General features: G+C 34.7%; 2 protein-coding genes across 3 annotated transcripts in view; both read left to right on the top strand.

Moving 5' to 3' along the window:
- Nucleotides 1-13,632, top strand: part of LOC138330573 (dynein axonemal heavy chain 10-like) — a 48,271-nt gene extending 34,639 nt beyond the window's left edge. Inside the window, exons 44-61 of the mRNA XM_069278136.1 lie at nucleotides 3-220; nucleotides 1,107-1,328; nucleotides 2,014-2,161; nucleotides 2,444-2,579; nucleotides 3,608-3,762; nucleotides 4,361-4,579; nucleotides 4,969-5,346; nucleotides 5,689-5,844; nucleotides 6,179-6,517; nucleotides 6,822-7,022; nucleotides 8,356-8,661; nucleotides 9,076-9,247; nucleotides 9,756-9,887; nucleotides 11,192-11,403; nucleotides 11,629-11,796; nucleotides 12,121-12,301; nucleotides 12,760-12,905; nucleotides 13,288-13,632. Coding sequence (XP_069134237.1) covers nucleotides 3-220; nucleotides 1,107-1,328; nucleotides 2,014-2,161; nucleotides 2,444-2,579; nucleotides 3,608-3,762; nucleotides 4,361-4,579; nucleotides 4,969-5,346; nucleotides 5,689-5,844; nucleotides 6,179-6,517; nucleotides 6,822-7,022; nucleotides 8,356-8,661; nucleotides 9,076-9,247; nucleotides 9,756-9,887; nucleotides 11,192-11,403; nucleotides 11,629-11,796; nucleotides 12,121-12,301; nucleotides 12,760-12,905; nucleotides 13,288-13,434 — 3,636 coding nt within the window. The 3' untranslated portion in view covers nucleotides 13,435-13,632. The remainder of the gene's footprint in view (nucleotides 1-2; nucleotides 221-1,106; nucleotides 1,329-2,013; nucleotides 2,162-2,443; nucleotides 2,580-3,607; nucleotides 3,763-4,360; nucleotides 4,580-4,968; nucleotides 5,347-5,688; nucleotides 5,845-6,178; nucleotides 6,518-6,821; nucleotides 7,023-8,355; nucleotides 8,662-9,075; nucleotides 9,248-9,755; nucleotides 9,888-11,191; nucleotides 11,404-11,628; nucleotides 11,797-12,120; nucleotides 12,302-12,759; nucleotides 12,906-13,287) is intronic.
- Nucleotides 13,633-16,997: 3,365 nt separating this feature from the next.
- The window catches only part of LOC138331671 (tRNA (uracil-5-)-methyltransferase homolog A-like), a 25,749-nt gene continuing 15,185 nt past the window's right edge, over nucleotides 16,998-27,561 (top strand). The window contains exons 1-7 of one of the 2 annotated variants that reach the window (XM_069279400.1): nucleotides 16,998-17,144; nucleotides 22,279-22,660; nucleotides 23,160-23,248; nucleotides 23,493-23,632; nucleotides 24,477-24,531; nucleotides 25,146-25,200; nucleotides 25,742-25,836. In XM_069279400.1, the coding sequence (XP_069135501.1) occupies nucleotides 22,280-22,660; nucleotides 23,160-23,248; nucleotides 23,493-23,632; nucleotides 24,477-24,531; nucleotides 25,146-25,200; nucleotides 25,742-25,836 (815 nt within the window). In that variant the 5' untranslated portion in view covers nucleotides 16,998-17,144; nucleotide 22,279. Of the gene's footprint in view, nucleotides 17,145-19,202; nucleotides 19,260-22,278; nucleotides 22,661-23,159; nucleotides 23,249-23,492; nucleotides 23,633-24,476; nucleotides 24,532-25,145; nucleotides 25,201-25,741; nucleotides 25,837-27,561 lie in introns of those variants that run through there. The other variant, XM_069279399.1, reaches the window with a different exon arrangement.

Here is a 27,561-nt window from a genome sequence, read left to right as displayed (position 1 = left end):
AGGTCGCAAAACTGGAGAGAAGCTATCATCAGGCCAAGCGAGACCTTGACAAAATCAACAATGAGGTGGCCTCTCTAGAAAAGGAGTTGGACGACCTCAGCAAAAAGTATGAGGAGGCCATGTCTGAGAAACAAAAGCTTGAGGAAGAAGCAGCAATTATGGAACGACGTCTTATCGCCGCTGATAAACTTATCTCTGGTCTCGGACACGAAAACATTCGGTAAGGTTCAGACTTCCTTCACACAACGTGTCAATATCTGCCGTAGATTTTTCTCACAGTTAATTTTATTTAAAGAATAAAGCGAGCAAATGTAGGTTACTGTAAAAAGAAAGTAGGTCCCAGTGACCTGTAATTCTCATTTCTCATAAGGAAAATAGAGATTTGAAAAGTACTAAATCAGATTTGCATTTGAGGTGAAGGCAAGATCTGTTTTCATTAGCTCACCTGGCCCAAAGGCATCTTTCTTCTGTCGTCTGTAACTTTTCACAAAAATTCCTACTAGTCATAAACGGCTGAATGGATTTTCACCAAATTTGATCTGAAGCTTTCTTGGGTGAAGCAGAACCAATTTTGTATAAACGGTGGGTTTGGTCTCCCAGGGGCTTGAAGAGCTGGGCCCAATAGGGGAAATATAGCAAATCTTTTAAAATCCTTCTTTTTCTGTAGGAATGAATGTATTTAGTTCTACATTGGTCTGAAGTTTCCTTGGGTGAAGGGGGACCAATTTTGTAAAACGGTCAGTCTGGTCCCCCCAGGGCCCTGGAGGGCGGGGCCCAATAGGGGAAATATAGCAAATTCTTTAAGATCCTTCTTCTTCTGTAGGAATGAAGGGATCTAGTTGTAATTTAGTCTGAAACTTCCTTGGGTGAAAAGGAACCAATTTTGTATAAACGGTGGGGCTGTACCCCCAGGGGCCAGAGGGACGGGGCCCTATAGGGGAAATATAGCAAATTCTTTAAAATCCATTTGTAGAAATAAATAGATTAAGTTCAATTCTATAGCCTTTAAGTTGGTAGCTTGTTTTCTTAGCCTGAAACAGGTGAGCAATACAGGCCGAATAAGCCTCTTGTTTTTTATATCATCAAAATATTCTGCTTTTCTTCAGGTGGAACAACGATCTTGAAGAGCTGAAAAAGAAGCGTGTTAAGCTGCTAGGTGACTGTCTGCTGGGCTCAGCTTTCCTCAGTTACGTCGGTGCATTTAGCTGGGAGTTCCGTAGTGATCTAGTGTTTGAAGTGTGGGAAAAAGACCTTCACTCCAGAGAAATCCCCATCAGTGATCCATACAAGCTAGAGGAACTACTTACTAATGATGTAGAGATCAGCAAGTAAGTCTATTGTCAAGTGTTTTAATCCTTTTTTAATAACTGTAACTGTACTTATTTCAGCCCAGACAAATTTAGCATAAATGCGAAAAACTGTAAATTGTGATTCATTAGCTCCATGGTCAAATGCTGGAAATACCAATTTACAAATTTTAGAGCTGTACATAAACTAGAGCTTCAAAGACAACGCTAAAATAAAACTACCGCTAAAATAAGTATGTTTACAGGATATGCTATGTCAAGGATATTTCTTTGCATGTCAAATTTAATAGGCCCATTTGAATTTTTAATATAGGAAGTTAAACATATTTAGAGCCTGTACAATATCCTAAAATTCGTTCTGATACTGTAACCTGCCTTAGCAACCCCCTCTGTATAATGACCACCTGCTTAATAAGACCTTTCTAGGGTTCCATGTGACCAATTTCAACAAAATACAACCTATACATAAAGACCACTTGTATATAACAACTATTTTTCCTATCCCTTGGTTGGGCTTTATAGACAATTTTGACTATGTGATCCTCATAGAATCTTATAAGCACAAATTACTAATTGATGAATAAATGATTTATTGTTTAGCTGTTAGATACAATGTCAATTTGAGTCTGAATGCATATCTCTTTCCTTGGTATAATTTCCACTCAAATTGAGATTTCCAGTAAATATGATTTTACACTGTAAACAGATGGACATCCGAAGGTTTACCCCCTGACGAGTTATCTATACAGAACGGTATACTGACCACAAGGGCCAGTCGCTTCCCCATGTGTATTGACCCCCAACAGCAAGCTCTCAAGTGGATTATGAGCAAGGAGGAACAAAACAACCTAAAGGTGAGACTTTTGTATAAATTAACTAAGAATTGGCATTTTAGCTTAAAAAATTTAAAAGAAATCTTAATTTGCCTTATGCATTTAAGTTTGAAAGGTTAGACTTTTCCATCTAACTGTCGACTACTATATTGGTTAATACAGGTTTTGTATAAATGACCAAGAATTGGAATTATAGCTACCTAAATTAAAAAAAAAAATCCTGGTTTGCCTCATGAATTAAAAATTGACATAGTAAGTTCTGTTGTATTAAATTACAGATGTTAATTAACTTTGTTATTACAGGTGTGCACATTCAATGACAGTGATTTCCTAAAGCAACTTGAGCTTGCCATCAAATATGGCTTCCCTTTCCTGTTCAAAGATGTTGACGAGTACATTGACCCCGTTATAGACAATGTCCTGGAGAAAAATATCAAAGGTAAGGCATAAAATTTCATATTCAGAAATACGAAAATGAAAGAAAAAATATCACGTTGAGAAAAAAAAGGAAAATGAGGAGAGAAAAAAACCTAATTGAAACAGAATAGTGCCAGATACTTGACAAGCCTATTACATGTGAGAAATGCTTTTATTTATTTCTTACAAGGAATATTTGTTTCAAGCAATTATTTGCAAATATGGTATAACAATTAAGTCACAATAAGACCAAGATATGGAGCTACTAAATAAATGCTTTAAAGGTTTTACTGACAAAATTTGTCTACTGTGATGTCATAATAACACATTCTCGTCTGTTTGTCTCATCCATGATTTAGGAGGTAGGTAGCCCCACTTCTGTGATGTTGTATTTTGATTTTGCATGCAGTTGTTATATGATGCATAAATTCTACTCATAAGGAACTTTCAGTTACTGTTTCATTTAAAATTTATCTTTGTGTTATGTAATTTGTATATATGAAATTATTATGTATCGTATGGTACATGGCATTGCATGCAGTCATCATCAAAAAAGTATTATCACTAAAATATTTTGAATTTGCATGAAAGACCAAATATCTACTTCACCATGACAATTTCATGAAATTAAAGGAGAAAAAAATGACTTCTTTTGTTGTCTTATGGTTACTGAATGTTATTTTTGTTGTCAAGTTTATTTTTATTATTTTTGAAAATATGTTGAAATTTGCTAGTTCAGACAGTCTAAAGGAATAAGTTGGTTTTAACTGTTTTAACAAATTTAATAAAGAGGCTTCAAATTCACCTTTAAATTAAATTTAAACACATCAAAAGCAATTTAATTTGCCAAAAAGCAATAAGATCACCAAATAATATTAAAAAAATATCAAGTTAAACTAGTCTAAAATGTTTTATCTATATGACTCTCAAATTCACATCATTAAAACAATTCATTTCTAAAGTAGGTTCATAATTTTTTCTCTCTTGTATCTTTCTATGTATATATCAATCATATATGATGTACCTGTATGGAATATTCTCTTTTAACAGGTGGACAAGGCCGAGAGTTTGTCATCCTTGGAGACAAAGAAGTTGACTATGACCCTAACTTCCGTCTCTACCTCAACACCAAACTTGCTAACCCTAAATATTCTCCTAATGTCTTTGGTAAATCCATGGTCATCAATTACACTGTCACTCTCAAGGTAAGTGTACCTGATCTTTGACCTTTGCAACCTTAAATCATATCATTTGATTTCCTTTCCTAAAACATTTCAATTGGTTAAAAACAATACATAACATTTGTATTGGTTAGCCATCATATAGAGACCAGTCAATTTAAGTTTGATACACATATTTCAGTTGAATTTCATCTTTATTTCACATATCAAATTACTACAAAAATCAATAAGTTGTCTTAAGAGATTTATTAAATTGTATTTACATGTATTTGAAATATGTTTAAATTATTATAATCAAAATTGTTATAAAAATTATTTGTATTTTTAGTCTGATTTTTGGCATATAGTTTTACATCTAGTTTAACTCATCTATTTAATGTGTCATTGTAACATTTATAAATATGTAGTGTAACCATAAGTATTTGTATCACAGGGTCTAGGGACATTGTAATCAGTGATAGATATGTAGTGTTACTATACCTATTTGTATCACAGGGTCTTGGGACATTGTAATCCTGAATAAATTTGTAGTGTAACTATACCTATTTGTGCCGCAGGGTCTTAGGACATTGTAATCGTTAATAAATAATGTTGTGTAATTATATACCTATTTGTGCCACAGGGTCTTGAGGACCAGTTGCTGAGTGTCATTGTAAAGTTTGAGCGTCGTGAGCTTGAGGAGCAGAGAGAACGTCTGATCCAGGAGACGAGTGTCAATAAGAAGCTGTTGAAGGATTTAGAGGATGCATTACTCAGAGAACTGGCTCAATCACAGGGCAACATGTTGGATAATGTGGAGCTTATAGAAACACTGGAGGAGACCAAGACTAAGGCCACAGAGGTAGAGTGAGCTTGTACATGAAATAAGGGAGGGGGGGGTCATTTTTACTCACGTCTGTCCTGTCTTAGTTCTTAGTGCTACACAACAACATGTTCAGGTCTTAGACAATTCTAGGTGCATGTGCTAATAATGATTAATGATTAATTGTAATGGCTACTCAGATTCTTTTCTTTAATGATTACATTGTATTAGGATGATGATTGTTGTGTGTATAGGCTCTACTGCTACATTTATATATAATTAAAAAGAAAAGAGTAAAAATGCTATGATTTAATAGGATTTATTTAGTATTTTTTCACAAATTTCCATCTGTCAATTAACTAAAAATTCCAACTACCATTTCATCTATGGTATAAAACATTAACTTCTTTATCTTCCATTCATCCTAGGTGTCAGAGAAACTGAAGCTTGGAGCCAAGACAGCCATTGACATTGACAAGCTTCGTGATGGTTACCGACCAGCGGCACGCCGTGGAGCCATTTTGTTTTTCATCCTGGCCGAGATGTCTTCCATCAACACTATGTACCAATACTCTTTGGCCTCATACCTAGAGGTGTTCGAATTCTCCCTCAAGAAATCCATGCCGGACAGCATCTTACAGAAACGTCTGCGTAACATCATGGACACCCTCACTCACAACATGTATAACTACGGCTGTACTGGTATCTTTGAGAAACACAAACTGATGTTCTCATTCCAGATCACTATCAAACTGGAACAGGACAGGAGTAAAGTGACTCAGCCAGAACTCGACTTCTTCATCAAGGTAAGCTCCCATACAGAGTTGTCTGCTCTTAGGAACAGATTGGATTTTGTTATTTCTTTCATGAATAAAATGTTTGATTTTTTTTTATGTCTTCTGCCATAAAATTAGAGAGGGATTGCAAATAGTATTATATCTGAAGAATTCATGTCTAACAAACATGAATATTTTCTGGAACTTCCGGATAACAATTTGAAATTAGAAACCATCATAAATGACTTAATATTTTATACAGCTGCCAGTAATGAGATGTTTTTAATGGTATAATTTTCCAATTCCTCATTTTCTTTTAAATGAAACAAATCTTTAAAATGTTGCTATACCAATTCCTGTTCTATTATTTAGGGTAACATTGCCTTAGAGAAGAGTAAGAGGAAGCGTCCATTTAGCTGGTTCCCAGAGGAAGGCTGGGAGGACTGTATCAGGCTGACTGAGGTGTTACCGGATAGATTCAGTAGTCTTTTAGAGGACATTGAGCGCAACGAGCAAATCTGGAAAAAGGTAAGACAGAACAGAATTAGTTACTTTTAAATGGTAATGGTGGAAATTAAAAAAAATCTAAAATTTTTGAAACAGAATTTCTAGAATTTGATGATTGTTCCAAAGACCTACTAAATATATAAAATACTGTTGAAAAAATTATGTTAGCACTGGACAATACCTTTAGAGTTTGTCAGCAATGTTAAACCCTGAAAGTGCTGACCGTACAAATAGAATAAGCAATAAAGTTTAAGTCTGAATTGGAATATGCAAATGACCCATAATTCTACAAATAATGTTTTACTAATTTGTTATGCATAAGTATTCATATCATACTTTAATTTGTTTTTCTCAGTGGTACGATCATGACACACCTGAGTCCCAACCTTTCCCACTCAAGTATGTGGATTCCCTGTCGGACTTCCAGAAGCTAATGTTGCTGAGATGTTTCCGTATCGACCGTATCTACCGTGCGGTGGAGGAGTACGTTACCAAGGTGATGGGTGAGAAGTATGTCACTCCTCCCATCATCAGTTTTGAGGCGATCTTTGAACAGAGCACACCCATGTCTCCAATTGTCTTTATCCTCAGTCCTGGCTCCGATCCCGCGAGTGACCTCATGAAACTGGCCGAAAGGATAGAATTTGGTACAAACAAGATTAAGTTCCTATCCATGGGACAAGGTCAAGAAAAGGTTTGTTTTTCTAATTATGACAAAAAATTTTCAGTTTGCTGATGTTCATGTTTATCAGTTTCAAGGTTTTCGAAAAGACTGTGTCAAGCTTATAAAAATGAAATCTAATAATCAGGAATTGAGAACTTTTCTCTTTGCAAGTAGGTCTTGCTTAGTCTTTTAGTAAGATACTTATTTTCGTTAAGATTAATTTTGCTTTGTTACATTTTGTTAATGATAAAAGATCATTAACAGATCATCCCTAAACTACATGGTTGTTTTGTAGTTATGAGATGTAATATATGAATATTTGTATTGACAACAGGTGGCGTTGCAATACCTGGAGACTGCGATCGCCCGCGGTCAGTGGCTCATGTTACAGAACTGTCACTTACTGGTCAAGTGGCTGAAGGAGCTTGAGAAGCAGCTGGAGAGACTGACCAAGCCTCACCCCGACTTCCGTCTCTGGCTGACCACAGAACCCACACCCAGTTTCCCCATTGGTATTCTACAAAGGTCACTCAAGGTCAGTGCATCTGCAGGTCTTTCTAAGATATAAGTAAGGAAATGGAAAGTAAGATGTTTACTGGATAGGTGTAGCTATTGGTTGAGGAAGTAGTAGACCAAGTACATTTACATGTTTAATTTGCTTTGTTTTATAAGGTATTGATACAGGACAAGAATCAATAAAACATTTAGGAAACCATGATTTAGGGCCAGTGCAATTTAATGGTAATTAGGATAAATAAACTTAGGGCTGTTCCAGCAAAACATATATGGCACCCAGGGAAGGCACTTTAAAAAATAGTATGTTCCATGGTGGGATCAAAATAAAATCACTTCTGTGCCAAGGTGGCGTTTCAATAAAATCACTTCTGTGGGTGGGTCTATCGGAAGCATTTGTAACCTTTCGAAATCAAATGCAAAATTTGTGTTTTATAATGCTGTCAGTCATCCTGACTGCAAAATAACTGTTGAGAAAAATGTTAATTTCTGACAATACTAATAGCTTGTTCACCTTCAATTAAAAAAAAAACAATTTATTTTTTTATGGGTGTTTCGATATAATAATGGCAGAATATTTATCTAAAACATGTTATATTCAATCAAACTTGGCAATGGTACAGAGAAACAAAAGTTTTTGGCAAAATACTGCTGTAATCAACAGATTTTGGAATTTACTTGTATAACTATGTAAGTTGAGGAAAAAGTAGCAGTTCACAAGCGCAAGTGTGACTGTTCAGATGTCTACTCTTTCATTACTCTTGTGCAACACTTCAGTATCTTAAATAGATTTTCTGCTGGTTCTAGGCAGACTATTCCTTTATACAAATTACGTAATAGATGTAGCACATCAAACAATAGTTCACTGCACTATATACAGTACAATTTTGTCCTTGGACTCTTCAGTGATACCAGAAATCAAAATATGTCAATTCAAAAAGATGTCAGAGCTAAATACAAAATTAAATCGCTTCTATACCATGATCTTGTTTACAAAAAAATGGATATGTGTGGGGGTCAACAAAATTGAAAATTTCTTCTATCGGTGGGTCTCCAAATTTCAAAGTGCCTTCCCCCCCTACCATATATGTTTTGCTGGAACAGCCCTTACAGCTGCTAGCGGGCCTTGCTATTTCATTAGTAGCAAAGATCAGGAAAGATTTTATCTTCCTTAAATGGGTTAAGTAGCTGCTATTTCTGCAGAAACTATTGAACTAATACATAAGAATGCAAAGTTCATACACAATAATACAATATACCTGTTTCTCCTCCAATTTGGTATGTAGGTTTGCTGCCTTGATTTAATGCGGATTTGCATGGTTTATTATGATCTTCTTTTTTTTTCTCTCGGATAGGTTGTGACAGAACCTCCCAATGGACTTAAACTGAACCTGCGAGGAACTTACCACAAGATTTCTGCCGTAGCTCTGTCTGAATGTCCCCATCCAGCCTTCCCAGCTCTGGTGTTTGTACTTGCATTCTTCCACGCTGTTGTTCAGGAGAGGAGGAAGTACGGCAAGATTGGCTGGAACATATCGTACGACTTCAACGAGTCCGACTTCCGTGTGTGTATGCAGATCCTTAATACTTACCTCACAAAGGCTGACGAACAGGGAGAGACGAAGATACCGTGGAACAGTCTCAAGTATCTTATTGGAGAGGTGAGGCTGTCAATAGGCATTAATCTGTAACATAACAAGAAACCTTCTATAAGTTTGGGGGTTCATGCTCTGGAGACTTTGAATCCACTTTCAGTCGAGACTATTTTAAAGTTGGTTTCGAAATAGCTTTCAAAACCCTATTTGTGCTTGAATTCCTGCTTTTACAAGATGTACTTTTATGCATTTTGCAATGGAAAGACTAGCTACATACATTGCCAATTAAGAACAGAGGGTGCAAAGTGTTCATAACATGTGGGATAATGTCTGATCTTCAATCTATTGGGTTGAAATATTATGATTCTATTTTTATCATGATTGCGATTACCCTGTTAATTAATTATATTGACCCTGTAATCATGATTAGCAAGTTTAAACTGATCGCATTGATCATGACTACACCTTGTATTTGCACAGGTGATGTACGGAGGCAGAGCTATCGACAACTTTGATCGCCGTGTCCTCAGCACATACATGGATGAATACATGGGAGATTTCATCTTCGACACATTCCAACCTTTCCACTTCTACTGCAATGAAGAGGTTGATTACAAGATCCCAGATGATGGCCTTCGTGACGTATATGTTGGTTAGTATAGAACATAATAAGTTCATCTCTGTTCTATTTGATTTAGTTTCATCAATGGTATCTAGATATTATTGGGGTTCAAACATTTTGTATTCTTCCACAGGTAAAAATGAACTTACACGAATTTACATATAAGTTCCTATTTCATTTAATTCATTTTCATCATATGTCTTATAGCCAGATGTTGTGGGTGTTCAAACATTTTTGTAACTTTTCACCTTAAAACAAGAAAATTTAAAATTTAAATTGAATTTAAATCTGCCCATTATAGTGTAAGCTATATCAATTATGATATTATTTTACCTATTTCTTGTCATTATGCAGTTTTACTACATAACCATGTCAAATATACTACAAAATTGGGGAAAAAAACAAAACAAAAAAAAAAAAAACTTCCCAATAAACTAATAAAACGGCTACATAGCATATGTTCAGCAAAGTCATTTGATCAGATTAATTAACAATGTAGCTTAAGTAATTTAATATTGTATTTGTTATTTTCCTGCAGATTACATTGAAGAGCTGCCACATGCTAACACCCCTGAGGTGTTTGGCCTGCATCCTAACGCTGAGATCGGGTACTACACACAGGCTGCCAGAGATATGTGGGCACATCTTATTGAATTACAGCCACAGACCGGTATGTATATCACATTGTTTGTTGTAACTTTTTGTCATCTATAGATCCAAGTAATTTGTAATTGATCGAATTAGAACAAGACATCAATGATCAATTTACATCCTTCACTTTTCAAAGTTGTCATTAGAAGAAAGTTCTTCTCAAAAAAGTGAAAGCTTTTAGATATACGTTAAGATAATTACAAATCCACCATGATTATGTATGGACTCTGACAAATCTATGGATAAGACACTTAAAGATAAAAAAATTTGAGGATTTTTCATCAAATCTTCAAATGTATAGATATGACATTTTAAAGATAACATTTTCTGAGGATTTTCCATCAAAACTTCAAATGTATGCATAAACATTTAAAGGTAACTTTTCCAATGATTTTCCATCAATGGATGACACCCTCTTTTTTCCACCTACCAATAGTACATGACAAAACAGACATGTATTTCAATATTTATACATCATGTTTGCTATATAAAATATTCCACTGACATTATCATGCCTCAGTGATCAAGGATCCTATACCAGCTTTGTTTCCATTTAATGAGAGTAGGATGGCACATATTGCAGTGTTTTGTTATAGAATTGGCTTTCGTCTTGTTCGCTTGATATATTATACTTTATATGTTCTTCAAACATCGCATCCAAAGCGTTTTTGATTAGAAAAGTGGGAGGGAAAGAAAGGTTTGGGGTCATAGTGTAACTAGGAAGAGCTTTCTGTTATCTGAATATTTCCTAAAAAAATGTTTTGGGTCATGATAACTGTATTATGAAAAAGAGATGTGGATAAAGAGGTCTGGAGTTAAAATAGTGTAATTGGATTTCTTCACTTTTTGACAATTTTGTAGATGTGTTTGAATTTCTGACTGATGTTTATTTAGTTAAAAAGTATTTTTAATTATTATAGATGTTAAATTTCATGTTTATAATTAACTAGATGTTTATTATTAATTAGATGTTTGTGATTGATATTTTTGAGTAGATGATTACAATTATGATTTTTTTAATTAGATGTTTATATTAAATAGATGTTCTTTATTATTTGTAATTTAAGCTGTCTCAATATACATCATAAATATGTACACATACATTTATGTGTTAAAAATGATATGGTACTTCATTTAAAGGCTCACCTATCCTTTTCATGTCAATATGTTGACAAAGATGCTTTCAAGATATTTAAGTTTTTCACTAGAGAAGCAGTTCATTTTTCCATGAGATGCAATTATTCCTTCCATCCAGTCATACATACAACAAACTTTAATATACCTTTCACTTCTGAGATGACATGTGATATGGGCTGGTTATAGGTGACACCTCAGGAGGAATCAGTCGAGAGGAGTTCATCGACAAGATTGCTCAGGAGGTGCTGGGCAAGCTTCCACAGGAGTTTGAGATGGACAAGATAAAAAAGAAGTACGGCATTGATATCTCGCCAACCACTATCGTGTTGCTACAGGAATTGGATCGCTTCAACCTCCTCATCAACATCATGAGAAGGTCCCTGTCCACTCTGAGGAAGGTAAGTCTTGTAATGGCCAAATCAATTTCAAGATGCACTGACTTTCATTTGTCATCTCATCAAATGTGTAATTAGCATTGTTCTGCTATCTTCATAGGGGAAAAACATTCAATTTGTGGATGGTTTTGTTATTCTGGCCTAGACCAGAGAAACAGATATCAGTAGGTTTTATAATGATTTCAGAAGTAACTTAACTTTTGATTGGTTACCTATTTTGTTACCCAGGCCCTGATTGGAGAGGTTGGAATGAGCAGTGAACTGGATGATGTTGCTCGTGCCTTATTTAATGGTATGATCCCGTCTATCTGGAGACGTTTGGCTCCAGTCACCCTCAAATCTCTTGGTAACTGGATGCTCCACTTTGAGAGAAGATTCAGGCTCTACAATGGCTGGGTGAGTTCAGGATATAAAAATCATTATTTCATTTATCAATTTGTTTGGATTTATTTTGAATTTTAAAACTTGAAGATGGATATTAAAAACCAAATTTAATTTTTCAAAAGAATAGCATTACCGATATTTGCTTTAACTAAAAATCGTAAAAATTCAGAAATTTCTAACAAAAGACAGGTTGTTCTCAATTACATTGTAAATTTTATATTGTAATATAATTGTTTATCATGTATCTTTTGAATAGTTTAGTGATATTTTTTTGGTAAAATATTTTTGCTATAGAATCCTTTTAATAATTAAATAAATTGCCTCTCCATTATCCAGGTAAATGAAGGAGAGCCAGGTGTGATGTGGCTATCTGGACTACACATTCCTGAATCCTATCTGACCGCTCTTGTCCAAGCCACATGTCGTAAGAATGGCTGGCCACTGGACAAATCCACACTGTACACCACGGTCACTCAGTGGTCACATGCAGAAGATGTTACTGAGCGTGCTCATCAAGGTAAGTTCAGCATCACTCTACATTCATCTGTGTCTCTGTCTTCATTAGTACAGTATATTACACATGTGTATTCCTCATCTCCAACAGCTGAGTGAAATGACACAGTGGGGATTCAAAAACAAGACCACTTATGGGTACTGCTGAACAGAATTGCTACAGACTTTGTTCATTTTCCACAAAAACCAAAGTATACAGTAAAATGTTGCAAGTTCAATCTAGTTACAAACGAGTTCACTCATGGGTACTGCTGAACAGAATTGTTACAGCCTTTGTTCGCTTTCCACAAAAACCACAGTGTACAGTAAAAGTTTAGTTCTAGTCTGCCACTGGCTTGGTCACAACCTGTTACAACAATTGGAGTTGTTAAAAACATTCCTTGATTGGCCTGTTATAGCAATTTTAGTTTGTATCTTGGTTACAGCAGAGTTCTTAATACATAATTCCTTTGATTATTACAGGCTGTTTTGTGGATGGCCTGTATCTAGAAGGAGGAGCATGGGACAAAGAGAATTGCTGTATCATCCGACAGAATCCCAAACAGCTCATCCAGGAATTACCTGTCCTCAAGATTATCCCCATAGAATCCCACCGACTTAAGCTTCAGGTAACCTTAACCATCATCTTCTCATTCGGAAATATTTCATTGACCTAATAAGTGCTACGGAAATATTTCATTGACCTAATAAGTGCTACGGAAATATTTCATTGACCTAATAAGTGCTAGATGATGTATATTTAACACATTTGAAAAATAAAAAAAAGTGCTACTCAATTAAAGAATTCTTTTATCTATTATTACAGCTGAAGGATAATGGAATCAAAATATATCTGAGTTCTAACATTCATGATTTGACCAATATAACCAGCCATTGAATTGGTCAGGTGATAGGTTTTACAAGCAACAACATTTATCCTATAAGAAGCACATATTGTGATATATAAATGATTTATTTGTCACTTACGTTTATGTTTCTTTCCTTTGATAGAATACATTCAGAACACCAGTGTACGTGACATCACAGAGAAGAAATGCCATGGGCGTTGGTTTGGTATTTGAAGCTGATCTGGCTACCACAGAACATATCAGTCATTGGTCACTACAGGGTGTGTGTCTCATCCTCAACACCGACTAGAAAGGACTTAAAAAGTACTAAAAGGGACTAAAAAAGACAAATAAGAGTGTGACCTCAACTTATGTTAAAAAATAATACATCTGTAAATTTGAAGAAAAGAATGACTGAAAATTACTACAGAAGACTCCATAACATCAGCAGAGAAAAAGAAAAAAAAATGGTCGCAGTACTGTAACATTTACAAATTAATATCGCTATTATCAAAACACCAAGCAAAGCCATCTGTACCATAATTTGTACTGCATAAGAATTTGTGTCGGTGTACAGTTGTAAATAATCACTACATGATCAAGACTTGTTTACTTTACATAAATGTGTATCAAATAAAATCCGTCCAATATTCTACATGTTACTTGTAGAATAATACTGTAACCATAGTAACTGTGAATTAATTTATTATTTATATTTTATTAACATAATAATTGGTAACCCATTGACAATCAGTGGATCTCAACTGCTCTAGATCTGTGATATTGAATATTTTAGAAAAGTATTTTCGTTTTTAAGGGATGCCATTCCGTCCTAACGTGTTGTGTAAATAAATAAAACATTCAGTTAATACTGAAACTGTTAAGCATTCCTAGGGTATTACACATTCCACCATCAGCGATTTTGAATTACACATTCCACCATCAGCGATTTTGAACACATTTTGTTGTATTTATTTTATTTAAATATCATGTATAAAATAAATTAAGTGTACTTTTCAGAATTCCAAGATTTCTGACAAGTTAAATTGACTGATCTTCTATTTCATCTTGTTACATTTTTTTACAGAGAACTCTTTTGAGTAAAGTATTTTGTTATACGAGTGGATTGCTCATTAAAAAAAATAAAAAATAAGAAAAAAATAAATTATATACATTTAAAATTTAGTCTTTCGTGTCTTTTGTGTATAGTAATACACGATATCTACGAAACATAACAGGAATTTATCACTATGAAGTCTATATACATTGTACATAATTATACCGGTAGCAGGCCTAGGGCATCCAGTAGACCCCCTGGGAGTATGTTTTTGACTCGGGAAAACATATTTGAATCTTGGGTTTGAATCACATCTATTTGTCTTATGTTTTGACTCATCAGATTTCTGTGAAATCGTGATTTGACTTCTGAATCTGTTGAAAGTCAAGGATTAGCTGGATGCCTTGGGTATATAAAAACTAATAGGATTCTATGGGTTGTGGTAGCATGCGTTGGCAAAATTATTCGCCAATCCAGTACTGGAGTTGTCAAAGCATTACTGTAACAGTACCCAAACGTATTTGTTCACGTAAATAAACTTGACCTACACTCAAGGCTACAGTTGTCAAAACGTGTGCCAACTGTTTAACAAAAGTTTTTATATATAGTGTTTAGTTGGAACAAAGTAGACAAAGTCTAACGGAATCAAATCCTTGACTTCCGTTACTGCTCTGTTTTCCAGGGGAATCAAAAATTATCACATTGGCTTGTTATGCTTTGGTGAAATTGCAGTCAAAATTGCCCAAAGGAATAAATTTCTTATCCTGATCTGCTGTGCTTTTAAAACAATCAAAAATTGTGGAATTAGTTTCATTGATTGTTATGATCTCGTATCATACATGTACTTTGTTCCAAGATGGGAAGGGGTAACACGTGTTTAGGCCTCTTTAGTAATTTTGTCTGTAACACTATATATGTGTTGCATAGCCTGTTGAGTTCACGACTTCGTTCTTCGTGTGTGTATTGGCGTCATTCTATGAACGGATATAGTCACTTTTTTTCACAAGATTATGTCGAAATCAAAATTTTAATTAATGACACTTTCCTTCGAAGTACGTAGAATATTGCACATCTTCAAATTAATTCAACGTGCTTAAGAATTTCCAATGGCTGTTGGAAGGGTTACCACGGAATCGGACATACGGTAGCTATCCGTACCTTCATTTTCTGTCTAACTGTAGTTGCATACAGTTAAATTAAACAAAATCTGGAAACTGGTAATGAGGTCATTACTTTGGCACATAGCCTTCTGTGTCCATGATTTCTCTTCTCTGGTGATCTGGGTACGTACGCCGGTGTGATCCATATACTTTACGAAGCCCCTTTTGTACTAAGATTCACATGTACACTATTGTCTAGCACCAATTATAAATCAATGCCTCGCCAAGATGACAACCCTTAAAAAGTAAAGAGATGTGGTCTTGATCTGGCCTATTTCTCTGGAATCATTTTCCTCTTGAATGAAAACCCCCTCTGCTGATTCGAATAGACTCTGATCACCTCCAAATGTTCCATTGTAAGAGCCATATCTTTATCAGCAAAAGACGGTTTTTGTACATCATGTATTATACGCCATAATTTTATAAGGTCCAGGTGGTGTTCTTGCCACTCCCCAAACGACCCCGATTGCTCTCTGTCCCTTAGATATCTACACTCACTGCTCTCACTGCTATACCTCATCCAGTCCTTGCAACAATGCACATTGCAGTTTGTCTCAAAAGTTCCAAATCCATTGTCCTCGAAACATTACTTGACAAATCAGAAAATATTTTCCATAAAGAACTCTTTCCCGATTTATCCTATTCCTTCTAGTTCTTCTTTGTGCTCATAGCTTTTCTTTGTGTCAACTTGCAACTGATGGTTGGCATTTCCTTCATTTCCTTCGCCTTGATACTTTTCCTTTCTTTCCTTTACAGATACATCCATACAACCCATATATTAAATGGATGTGAACATTCTACATTCCCTGTTGCTGTTTCTGATATCCATTTTAATTTAAGAATCCAGTACCAGATCTACGTCTTCATATACTATTGCTGTCATGTCGTTTTATCAAAACAATCTCGGTTGAATTTAGAACTGTCTTAGCCCCGTCAACCATGTATGCTTTCTCAGAGAATCTGTCTCCTCTCTGTAAACCTCATTAATATTTAGCTATAATCATCCCTCTCCGATGGTTAAGTCTGGCTACAGTGGTTGTGTCTCGGAACACCCTCTTCATTCTCACAATATACTGTTCGATATGATTGATACAACGGATTTGATCATTAAAGCACAGCCTATCTTCGTTGAATTAAGTATTTTCCTGGAAGGTCACGCATATTTGGTATACATAGTACATGTATGTTATATTTAATGCATTTAATACCGTGCATGCTCAGTAGGGAACGCGTACGTGTGCCTCCGTTTTTATTCACATCGAATATACTAGTTAAGGTTAATATCGTAAATTTAGACAAATCTTCAATGACTTCACCGTGCCACTTTGTCGTAAACAGCGAGACCGTTTAATACGCTATTCCGGGAGTTTCATATTGACATACAAATTGAAGACAGTCGCAAGAGGTGATTATATGGTACAGGATTTAAAAGCATTTACGATACATATAAGTTAGTTACTGGTTCATCGCCTATACGGCTATACTTATTACAATACCAATGTACCTAGTACAAAAATAGTTGGTGAGGTAACATTCAAACAGCTGGGAAAGAGCAGGTTGGAGTAAGATAAGGTCGAACTTATAATGTCCTACGGTGTAATTCAAGTTGTGGAGATAAGCCTCAAACTGTACAATATGTGCATAGTAGAGAGAACTGAGTTGAGGCCCATCAGGGCCGAAATTATTTTTCCTCTTCCCCACATATCCTTTATGGTAATATACATATCTATACTAGTTGTACCAGTCTTAGAAGATGATGCATTAATATAGTAGTCTCAGACTAATGGTATGACGTCAACTACGGTGAGTTCAAATTGCAAGTTACATATTGTGTTTTTTACTGTCTAATATCTAATATTAGAGTCACATAACAGAAAAAGGACAGTTAATAATGGTCATATAATCTGGGAGTAAAGATAAGGAGGATATTATATTGAAACTCATAAATTGTGAAAATCAACGTTAGCTTCAACACAGATGCTGTGTTTGAGAATTTCAAGAGGCACAATGGGCCGAAATAGCCAGGTTAAGGTTACTGTAACATCCGATGTTGATTTCTGAAATGATTTGATTTATCACTTAAAGGTATTTAAAATGCTGAATTTTGATAATTTCAAGAGGCCCAATGGGCTGAAAAGTTAAGTTATTTAATGGCATTGTTATATTTTATAATACTGGTAAATTACAAGGAACCTGAATTTAATCAACAAAAATTTCAGAGGCGAGCTTTGCTGTTCAAACAGCTCTTGTTTATGTCTGGAGTATGTTTAGATGGAAACATAAATGCAGAAATCACTTTATAATGTAAATATAATTATGATTTTTGACAGTACTTCGTCAGCTCTTATTGTACTTGTAAAATTGAAACCTATGCATTGAAAGTATTGTTATTCTCAAAATGTTGGTAATTTTTGGCTGTGAATAACATTATGAAAAAATACGGCACATTCTTAAAGATGCTCCACCGCTGACAAATATTTTTTTATCAAAAAACAGAAGCAGATGATACGTATATTCCTTTAGTTACAAAAAGTTATTTACTTTACACATTTATCACCATTGGAAAGTTTGAGCTTCTTATTTTACTTCAAGTTAAAAATATGAAAAAGAATTAATTGCATCCCGAAAAAATTCCGTGTCACTATATCCTACATGTATATGGAATGAAGTACTGATTGCGCATGCACCAAAGGCGAAATAAATTATTTTAATATTAATTTTTTTGTTAATCAGACATATATATACACGATAAAACACCAATCATTGTTCAAATGATGAGTATCATGTATGTTCTGTCGGCGGTGGAGCATCTTTAAAGAAAATATATTAGTTCACTATATATTATTTTATTATAATTATTTTAAACTATTTCAACAAATTTGATTTTAAATGATTGCATTGAGAGACATTGGGATTTAAACTGAAATAAAAATAAGAAAGTAAAAGGAATGGGTTCCACTATGTTGGACGGGCTACTAACCGATGCCTATTCACGGGCGCGATCCCACTACTATTTGACACGGGGACTTTTGTCTGCTGTGTTTCCACCCTGGACCGATTCGTCCCTCCTTAGTCAACCTGGTCACACTGGGCTCCCCCGATGTCACCATATTGATGCCAAACTTAGTGCGGACGCCCGATCGACATAGAGCACCTGATAGCAGGACCCCCGCCCTCAAACAGTCCACCACTCCAAGCCTCCAGGTAGCTGGATTACAGGAGCACGCCACAACTCCCAGCGACAATATTGCAGACATTTATGAAATAAGAACTTTCATTCGATTTATTGAAAAAAAATAATAGAAAAGAAAACAATAAAGTCATTTTTACTGATAATAATATATATCCTTCTTGGAAATGGTAATAAATAGTCATAGAATAAACTCCAAATGGTTCTCGCTTAATAAAATATACCCAAAATGGACGACTCGGGTCGTTTGAGTGTTTGCAACAAATAAACAAATCCAAGCTTCTGTGCGATGTCGATCAGCAGGTGCTTTTACGTCACTTCTTGTCTTAGACTTGTCTTAGTCCGAATATATTTATTTGTCGAAAATACACGTGATGTTTTTAAGGCTCTTCTAAAGACATGCACTAAATATTAACTGATTATGACCATACTAATTGAAATTCAATTTGCATGTACAGTGTACATCTCTAACTTTCATTAGAAACACGTGTATTTATAATTAATCGTTGGTATTTTTTGTAATTAGAAAATACTGTTTTGTTTTTTCATTTATTGAATTCAAATAAACACTCTAATAAATAGCTGTCTACAAATATAAATGAGACATCATAATATCATAACCCGTCATCCGGAATTTACGGTACCCTGTTCTAGTCCTTTTATTACTTTCACCCCAGCACCGGAAGCAGCGTGTGGTTTCACTTTACTCTCCTCACACGACGCAATAGGTAAGGCAAGGTCTCTAGTTAATAATAGGCAATGTTACGTATAGACAAAGCTGCAGATCAATGTATTTTCTACACTTAGAACAGGAAATGATTTACATATGGTTATATAACCAGGCGTACACTTGCTAGGTGGTTAAACCGGCTACGTGTAAGCTAAAATCAGAGTAAGACTGCCAAAGGCCAAAATTAATGTACGTAGTTGATGGACAGGAGGGGTCACACTTAATAACGACAACAAACGACAACACGTTAAATACAAGGAAAAGTTAGTGACAACACAGGATATGTTATTCGGTACATTAAAGTGAATATTTCTACCAAGTTTTATGAAGATTGGAGCAAAAATGAAGGAATTAGAGCGATTTGAATATTCTGAAATCGGCCGCTGGTCAACGATAGATCGAGTGAAGAGGTTTGCCGTACGGTATACCGACAACACATTGTAACATCGAAAATGTTTTGAAAACCTAACGACAACAGAAGATATGTTTTTTGTCATACTATAATGCATCTATGTACAAAATTTCATTAAGATTGGAATAAAAATGAAGACTTTATACCTGTTTTAATGTTACGAGATCGGCGACTGGTCAGGTTTATATCGTTAGTGTGTATGTTCAGTATTACCGACAACACATCATAGCATTAAAAATATTACAAAAACCTAACGACAACATAAGATATGTTGTTTGTCATACCATAATGCATATCTGTACAAAATTTCATTAAGATTGGAGTAAAAATACCGGAGTAATGACGATTTCAAATATGAAGAGACGCAGAACTTATAGGAACTTATATCTTCCACTAATGGAATGCTAACTATTCCAAAAACTGCAGCCATCTCGAAAAAAACGGGTACGCGAAAACGTGTGCGTGGAAATCGAACAGAATCGCACGGTCCGTCTAAACAGAAAAAAATGTCTTAGCGAAATCTTGTGTGCCCGCAGGACGGGATTCAAGATATTTAAGGATTGTGTTTCTCTTAAACAGTTAGACTTTAAACGATACGTTTGCGAAATAATCAGTTGGACATTTTACGATATGTTTCCGAAATCTTGTGTGCCCGCAGGACGGGATTCAAGATGTTGTAACAGTTAAAATTCGTTTACCTTCTAATACTTTTCAAATGAATTACACGTATGTATGTGTCAGTAAAAATCATTCAATAAATGAAATATGTAAGTTCAGTAATAAAAAGTGTTAAATAAACGTAATATTTGTAAGCTTCCCGAAATTAAAACTTACGATACGCAAGCGAAATCTTGTGTGCCCGCAGGACGGGATTCAAGATATTAAAACTTATTCTTTCAAATAAAACGTATTAAATAAAGTCAAAGTTACCGGGTAAATAAAATAGTGAATTAATATAAAAAATATTTACGCAGCTAAAAATACACAAAAAACCTAAATTTAGATTAGCTACACCAACATATAAAGGACCACGTCCGTTCGTAGGGTCTGGATACATATTCGTGTATTGAGTATGGCCGAGAGTTCTACACCGACTATAATGATGTTTACACAACAATGGTTTAGACAAACAGTATCGAGACCCTATGCACTCGTACACACGCGTGTACAGGTGTGTGTGAGTCGTCGATCTGTTGTCGGTAGTAAACCTGACCAGTCGCCGATCTCGTAACATTAAAACAGGTATAAAGTCTTCATTTTTATTCCAATCTTAATGAAATTTTGTACATAGATACATTATAGTATGACAAAAAACATATCTTCTGTTGTCGTTAGGTTTTCAAAACATTTTCGATGATACAATGTGTTGTCGGTATACCGTCACGGCAAACATCTTGTCACTCGATCTATCGTTGACCAGCGGCTGATTTCAGAATATTCAAATCGCTCTAATTCCTTCATTTTTGCTCCAATCTTCATAAAACTTGGTAGAAATATTCACTTTAATGTACCGAATAACATATCCTGTGTTGTCACTAACTTTTCCTTGTATTTAACGTGTTGTCGTTTCTTGTCGTTTGTTGTCGTTATTAAGTGTGACCGGACAGGAGAGTTCTCACTGTTCAATACATTCAGAAACAACGTGTTTCTGAAACACTGTATGTAAAACATTGTAATGTCAGTCTGTTCAACATTCATATATATTTGTTAAAAAAAGGCTTTTGAAAACCTTTTTTTAAATGATAAATTGTACTAATATAGATATTTCTACAGCAGTGTATGATTTTCTTTAGAACAATTTGTCACTCTAGAATTTAACCATGACAGGTTGCCACATTCTAGTGTTATGCTTGACAAAAGATTTACTTTACTTCATATATATGAAGATATTCACAATCTTCAATCTGTTGAAGTAGGCAAGAACACGGTATATATCTATATGTATAAATTATCAACTGTCATAAAAATATCCAACTACGAAATCAAATAAGAATCCCAGTGTTATGCTTGACAAAAGATATACTTTACTTCGTATATATATCTATAATATCTATAAATTATCAACTGTCTTAAAAATATCCAACTACAAAATCAAATGAGAACCCCAGTCAAAATCAAGATATGATGACGATAGTCAGATCAGTATAAGCAACTAACACACATCAATTGTAAACAATTAAAAAGAAGCGCCAAAATAGAAGAGATTGATATAAATAATCAACTTAAAGTAAAAACAGACCAATGATATATAACCATGTATATCGAGATTGGACTGGGCCGATCATCAGTGACCAGGTAGATCAATCAATAGAGCATCCAGCTAGTGTTTGGAGGTCTTGGGTGGACACCATAATATCATTCTCAGACAGATTTTTTACACAAGTATATGATTTTACATTGAGACTTGAGTAAAAAACTATCTGAGAAAGTTTTATTGTGTCCGCCCCTGGTCTGACTGCTACATTTTCTCCTATTGGCTATTACACATATTTGTAAAAATTAACAATAGTCATAGATTTCATATAGAATTGTTCAGGTTAATGTACATAAATGTATAGTATATGCATATTAATAAATAATGGAATTAATTATGATTCATATCCAGAATGGAATGTGATTCGGCAGCTACTGGAAATGATGAACAAACCGTCACAAGTGGTACACCTGAGGATAAAACGGAGGATCAGACTGTCATTTCCACAGTTAGACAAGAACCTAGTGCCGATTCTGTGGCAGAAGCTGACAGTACCAGTGCCAGTTGTGATTCTGAACTCCTGGCCAAGAAGGATGATGTTGGAATGAATGAAGATGAAAAGGATGATGTGGATGAAGCAGGGATGGATGAGGATGCTGGAAAAAATGGAAATGAAGACGATGAGGAGCAAAATGATCAGCAGCCATCATCTTCATCATCTAGACCAGATCATTTATTTACATCAGAAATATTCAAAATAGAAATTCTAAACCTACCAAGGTTTGGGTTTAAGGTAAGTTTTAGGCGAAATATTAAGGTTGAGACTTAGAAGTTTAAGAATCAGTTATCGACAATCTCCACGGGCTACTATCACTATGTTTGTAACCACCCCTGGAATATGTCCTAGTAAAACTGGTTGCTTTGGTACTTGTATATAAGGTGATAAAGGGTAGTTTGGTCCTTTGATGTTTGAATAGCAGTATACAATATCAGGCTTTGAAGTTGGGTGTTATTTCTATGAAAGGGTTAGAATTAAGTTAATTTGGATGACTATGGGAAATAGAACAAGTCTCTGTATGCCTGTGATTTGTTTCTTTTCCTCCTGAAATATGCCATCAATATTACTATGACATAGTTCTTGGGTGGATATCATTTTTATAGCAATAATGAAGGACTATCAGTGATGGAATTCAATATACATGTATTCTTTTTGATAATTTGTATAAAAACATTATTAAACATGTGCTAACTTTGTAGTACTGATACCACTGCATCTGTTTATAATTTGGTAGCAACTGAAGAAACGGTTGGCAAATTTGGATGTGAAACCAGTGAAAATCAAGGCCCTGGAGAGAAAAGGCTTTGCTTTTGCAACATTTAGGTAATGTAAAACTTAAGAAATGTATAGATCAGTTGTACATGTCTTATATATGTACCCGGTATACCATATTTTCTTCAAAGTATGGGATTTAAAACTCCAATAGATTTAGAGGCTAGCTTTTGCAAATTAAAAAGAAATCAAATGTCAAAGGTATATTTTTAGTAATTTCAAACTCTATTGTAATACATTTTGTTTCATTCTTTCCAAGGATTTTATTATCAGATCTGCCAAATTTTATACACAGGAATGAAGAGGAAAGAGAAGATGCTATCAAAAAGATAACAGGCCATATTTGGAAGGAACGAAAACTCAAAGTAAAGAAGGCATCAGCTACTGCAGATCCACTTGTTAAGAAGAGGAAGTTAGAATCAGAACAGAAGACAGGTAATGGTATAGATGTCAGTTTAATATTGACAATGCTAGCTGCAGCTCAGAGTGTAACACCATTTAGGATTAAAGAGAGAAATATTGCTCTCTGCCAACTATAGACCATGCCTGGATTGCATGATGCAAAAGTCTGCTTAAAAATGTCCTCTTGCATTCAGCTGTGAGTTGTTTTCACAGACATGCCACTGGAAATATTCATAGTTCAGAATTGGATTTCACTGGTTTTGAAATTAGAATTTCAATGTTTTTAGCTTCTTTAAACAATTAAAACATTTCTTTGTTTCATCATTTTCCATAAACACTACTATCTTGCAATATATATCCTGATACTCCTGGGCCAAATGAGTTATGACTATGGCAGTGTTTTTTTTAGTGTCTTTCACTCTATCATAATGGCTGGAATCGGAGTCTGAGGTGGATATCCCGGCCTTATGATTTTAGATTGATTGTGGAAATTATGTCATTTTCTCTGAATAATGTATGATTTTATGCTCACAAACACATGAAATTAAGTCAGTACCTACTGGCAAGAGCAGATAATTCTTTAATGTGCAAATACAGATTTTGCTTTGTTTGGAATAGTGACAATTAGGGTCTTTTAAAGATGTCCTAGGTTTAGGAGGTGGAGAAAGGTCATAGTTCCTGGAGTAAAAGCACCACATTGCTGACACTAACTGGCAAATGCACTACATGGGTTTTGATTTTGCAACTCATAGGTACAGGTGTTATGGTAATGTGTCAGGACACTTCAAATACAAAAAATCAGGAAGTTGTAATAATAAGGGAACTGAACTAAGTGTTGTGATACATAATGATTCATTCAAGTTTATTTTGTTTTCAGATGAACCACCAAATAAAAAGGACAAGACTGAAGATGATCTTCCTCCCGAGATCAGGTATAGATGAAAGTCTTAACACCTAGATCATGTTAACTTGCCGTCAGGGTTTAGTGGGGATCACTCACTGCAGTCAATCTACTGTGATTTCAACATGGCTCTGTCATATCAAGTGAAGAGGGATATTTCAACCTGAGTGAAAGAGTTTTGTCTGGTCAATATAAGGCGTTCTGAGTTTTGACAGCAAAAAACTGTTCACAATGGTTGAGATATCCGTATATAGTTCATAGACCCATGTTTTATTATTTTTAATGCAAATTTATGATCTTTCTAATGTTAAGAATATTAAATGTTTCACAATTGTGACTAAAATTGAAAGAGATGAGGGTATTAGTTATATCCAATATATTTGAAGGTATTGACTCTACCCATGAGTGTGATAAATTAATATCTAATTTTAGATTGAATGGATAAATAAAGGGATACTCACCATAAAAAACAAACTGCCATGGATGTTGAGTATCCTTTTATTAATTTGTTCATGTTTCCACATCTTAAGGATCTCTGCTGAATACCATGTGATATCCATCCAGCAGTAGTGGCACCGCTTTGCAATACCTCAGGAGTGTTGGTTCTCTTATTTAATTTTACTTTACTTTTCCTGTTAATTTTAGATTAAAGAACGCTGTATCCCCACTATGGAATATGCCATATGAAGATCAGCTCAAGGTAAGATGAATATCACTAGATTTACGAACTTGCTTCCTCAAATGACACAAAGATGATGTGTCACCCCAAGAGTGTGATTTGTAATGTTAACCTGTTATTAATCACCTAAGGTGTAAATAGGACTTCATACAAAATAAAAAATATTGTATCTGTTCATGTGTCATTGCAACTGGTGTATAGTTATTTTGTAAATTATACCATTTGGATCAAGTATTATAAAGTGTAATTACCATGATCATTGTATATCGGTAATTCACTCTTTCGTTAATTTTATTTTGAGTCTTGAAAGTTTTGAATAAAAATTGATTTGATCAGAGAAATAAAATCTTAGAAAAAAACAACACTTAGATGAATTTTAAGCTAAATAGAATTCTAAAGATTTTCACTCTAAGACTTATTGTTTCTGGGAGTTTTGATGAGAGGATGATTTTGTTTTTTACTGATTATTTCACAAATGATTATTAGATGGTAATGAAGACAATATATGAAAATGGAGATAATAACAATGATGATAATGCTGTAAATCTATTCTTAATTTCAGATGAAAATGCAAGATATGGTTCAGATATTGAAAACACTGGCTAATCGCATTCAAAGAGAAAACCCAGAATTCCGTGACTGGCTCAGAGATCAAAGGTAAAGTATAACTAATACTGTATTCAACCCAATAACCACCCTATTCCTATAAGCGCCCCACCCCCTTTTTTTTAGGCTTCAGTTTCACTTTGAATTAAATGCAGACTGAAAAACTGTTGTTGGTTTTCTTACCAATTTCTTTTGCAAATTGATTTATGGCTTACTTTGAAGAATAATTTGATAATTCCAAATTTGTTTCTATTACTGCCGTTCTATCATAAGATTGCACGATTGTGTTACAGTACTAGTGTATCGACTCACTGTAGTAGATTACATCGCTACATGTTACAGATGAAGTGTTTATGTAACACGCATTGTGATTGGCTGAGTTGATCTAAAAATAGAAGAGAAAAACGTGTGTGCACAATAAAGCTGTTTAGCCTGCCATTCGTTTTGACTTTTTATGGTAAACAGAACACTATTTTTCCTGTGAAATACGAAATATAAAACAGTTCTTTTTACCAGAGATTTCTCTGTTTTATGTTAGGCCTAATCTCAAACATAACCACTCAGTCCATATAATAGCGACTTAGTTCCGAACCAGGAATGTCAGACAGGGCGTCGATGCACATGATAGCTAATTCTGTGAACTCGGATGAATATGACAGAATTTTACGAAGCCTGGATTTCATGGATGAAATATGTACTCGACAACATTGTAATGAGGAGAGTATGGTGGTTGGAAGAAAAGATTTAGTCCACGTTGTTCAAGACTATTTGTTAACATTTACTCACCTGCGACAGAGCAGGCACATTTTCATTTACATACAAGTACACACTTTTGCCTCAATAAGTTTCTCTCGACTTTCACCAACATAAATGCTTTGTTTTATTTTCTTCTGATATTCAACGAATTTAACAACTTCTTCACTGACCTTTGTTGGTGTCTTGATAGGCCGAACATGTGGAAGCAGAGAACCATGCTGTTCCTCATACAAATTTGCGATGTTTCGACATGTAACATGTACACATGTGCAAACACACATGTACCGGTAACTTATAATATGCACGCGTTGACAGCTTGGCGATTGACGATCTTGGTACTTCCACACTTTATTATTCAGTATAAAGTTCAAATTAAGAGTTAAATTAACATTTTAAATATTCCTTACCATAATTGTGAAACTGAACAGTTATGTTTTAGCAGATTCTTTCTTCTTGACCTTCATATTTATTCATTACCAGTATTACTATATTTAAATCAATATTAGGTATTCTTCTACAGCTAGTATAACCTGATTGTGTGTTATCTCTTTCTATGTTTGATTTTTTCCCCCAATCATATTATTTATATATTTACAACAGCTATTTCAGGAAACTCGGTCCGTCAAGTTCGTCACATGTACTAGGTATACCATGGAAAAAACAACCCGTATCAAAACAGTCATGTATATTTTTGCAGCGCGAATTCTATATATCAGCGTTATTTATTTTTACGGCGTAATACTTTTATTTTACAAATATTAATTTTTCAGATGTTTATCTATTTGAACATTTTTAATTGTTTCGACGTACTTACAACGTCCCGAATGCACAAATAGGGGCCATTTAAACTGGGGTGTTTTCCCCGCGGATGTACAATTAGGTTGTGTAACGTTTATTCATATACACACTCAGCCAATCACAATGCGTGTTACATAGACGCTTCACCTGTAACATGTAGCGATGTAATCTACTACAATGAGGCGATACACTAGTACTGTAACACAATCGTGCAATCTTATG

Source organism: Argopecten irradians, chromosome 9 (assembly GCF_041381155.1).
Source record: "Argopecten irradians isolate NY chromosome 9, Ai_NY, whole genome shotgun sequence".
In the NCBI taxonomy this organism is placed as follows: domain Eukaryota; kingdom Metazoa; phylum Mollusca; class Bivalvia; order Pectinida; family Pectinidae; genus Argopecten; species Argopecten irradians.
Note: the sequence above shows the minus strand (reverse complement) of the source record. Positions and strands in the feature narration are given on the sequence as shown.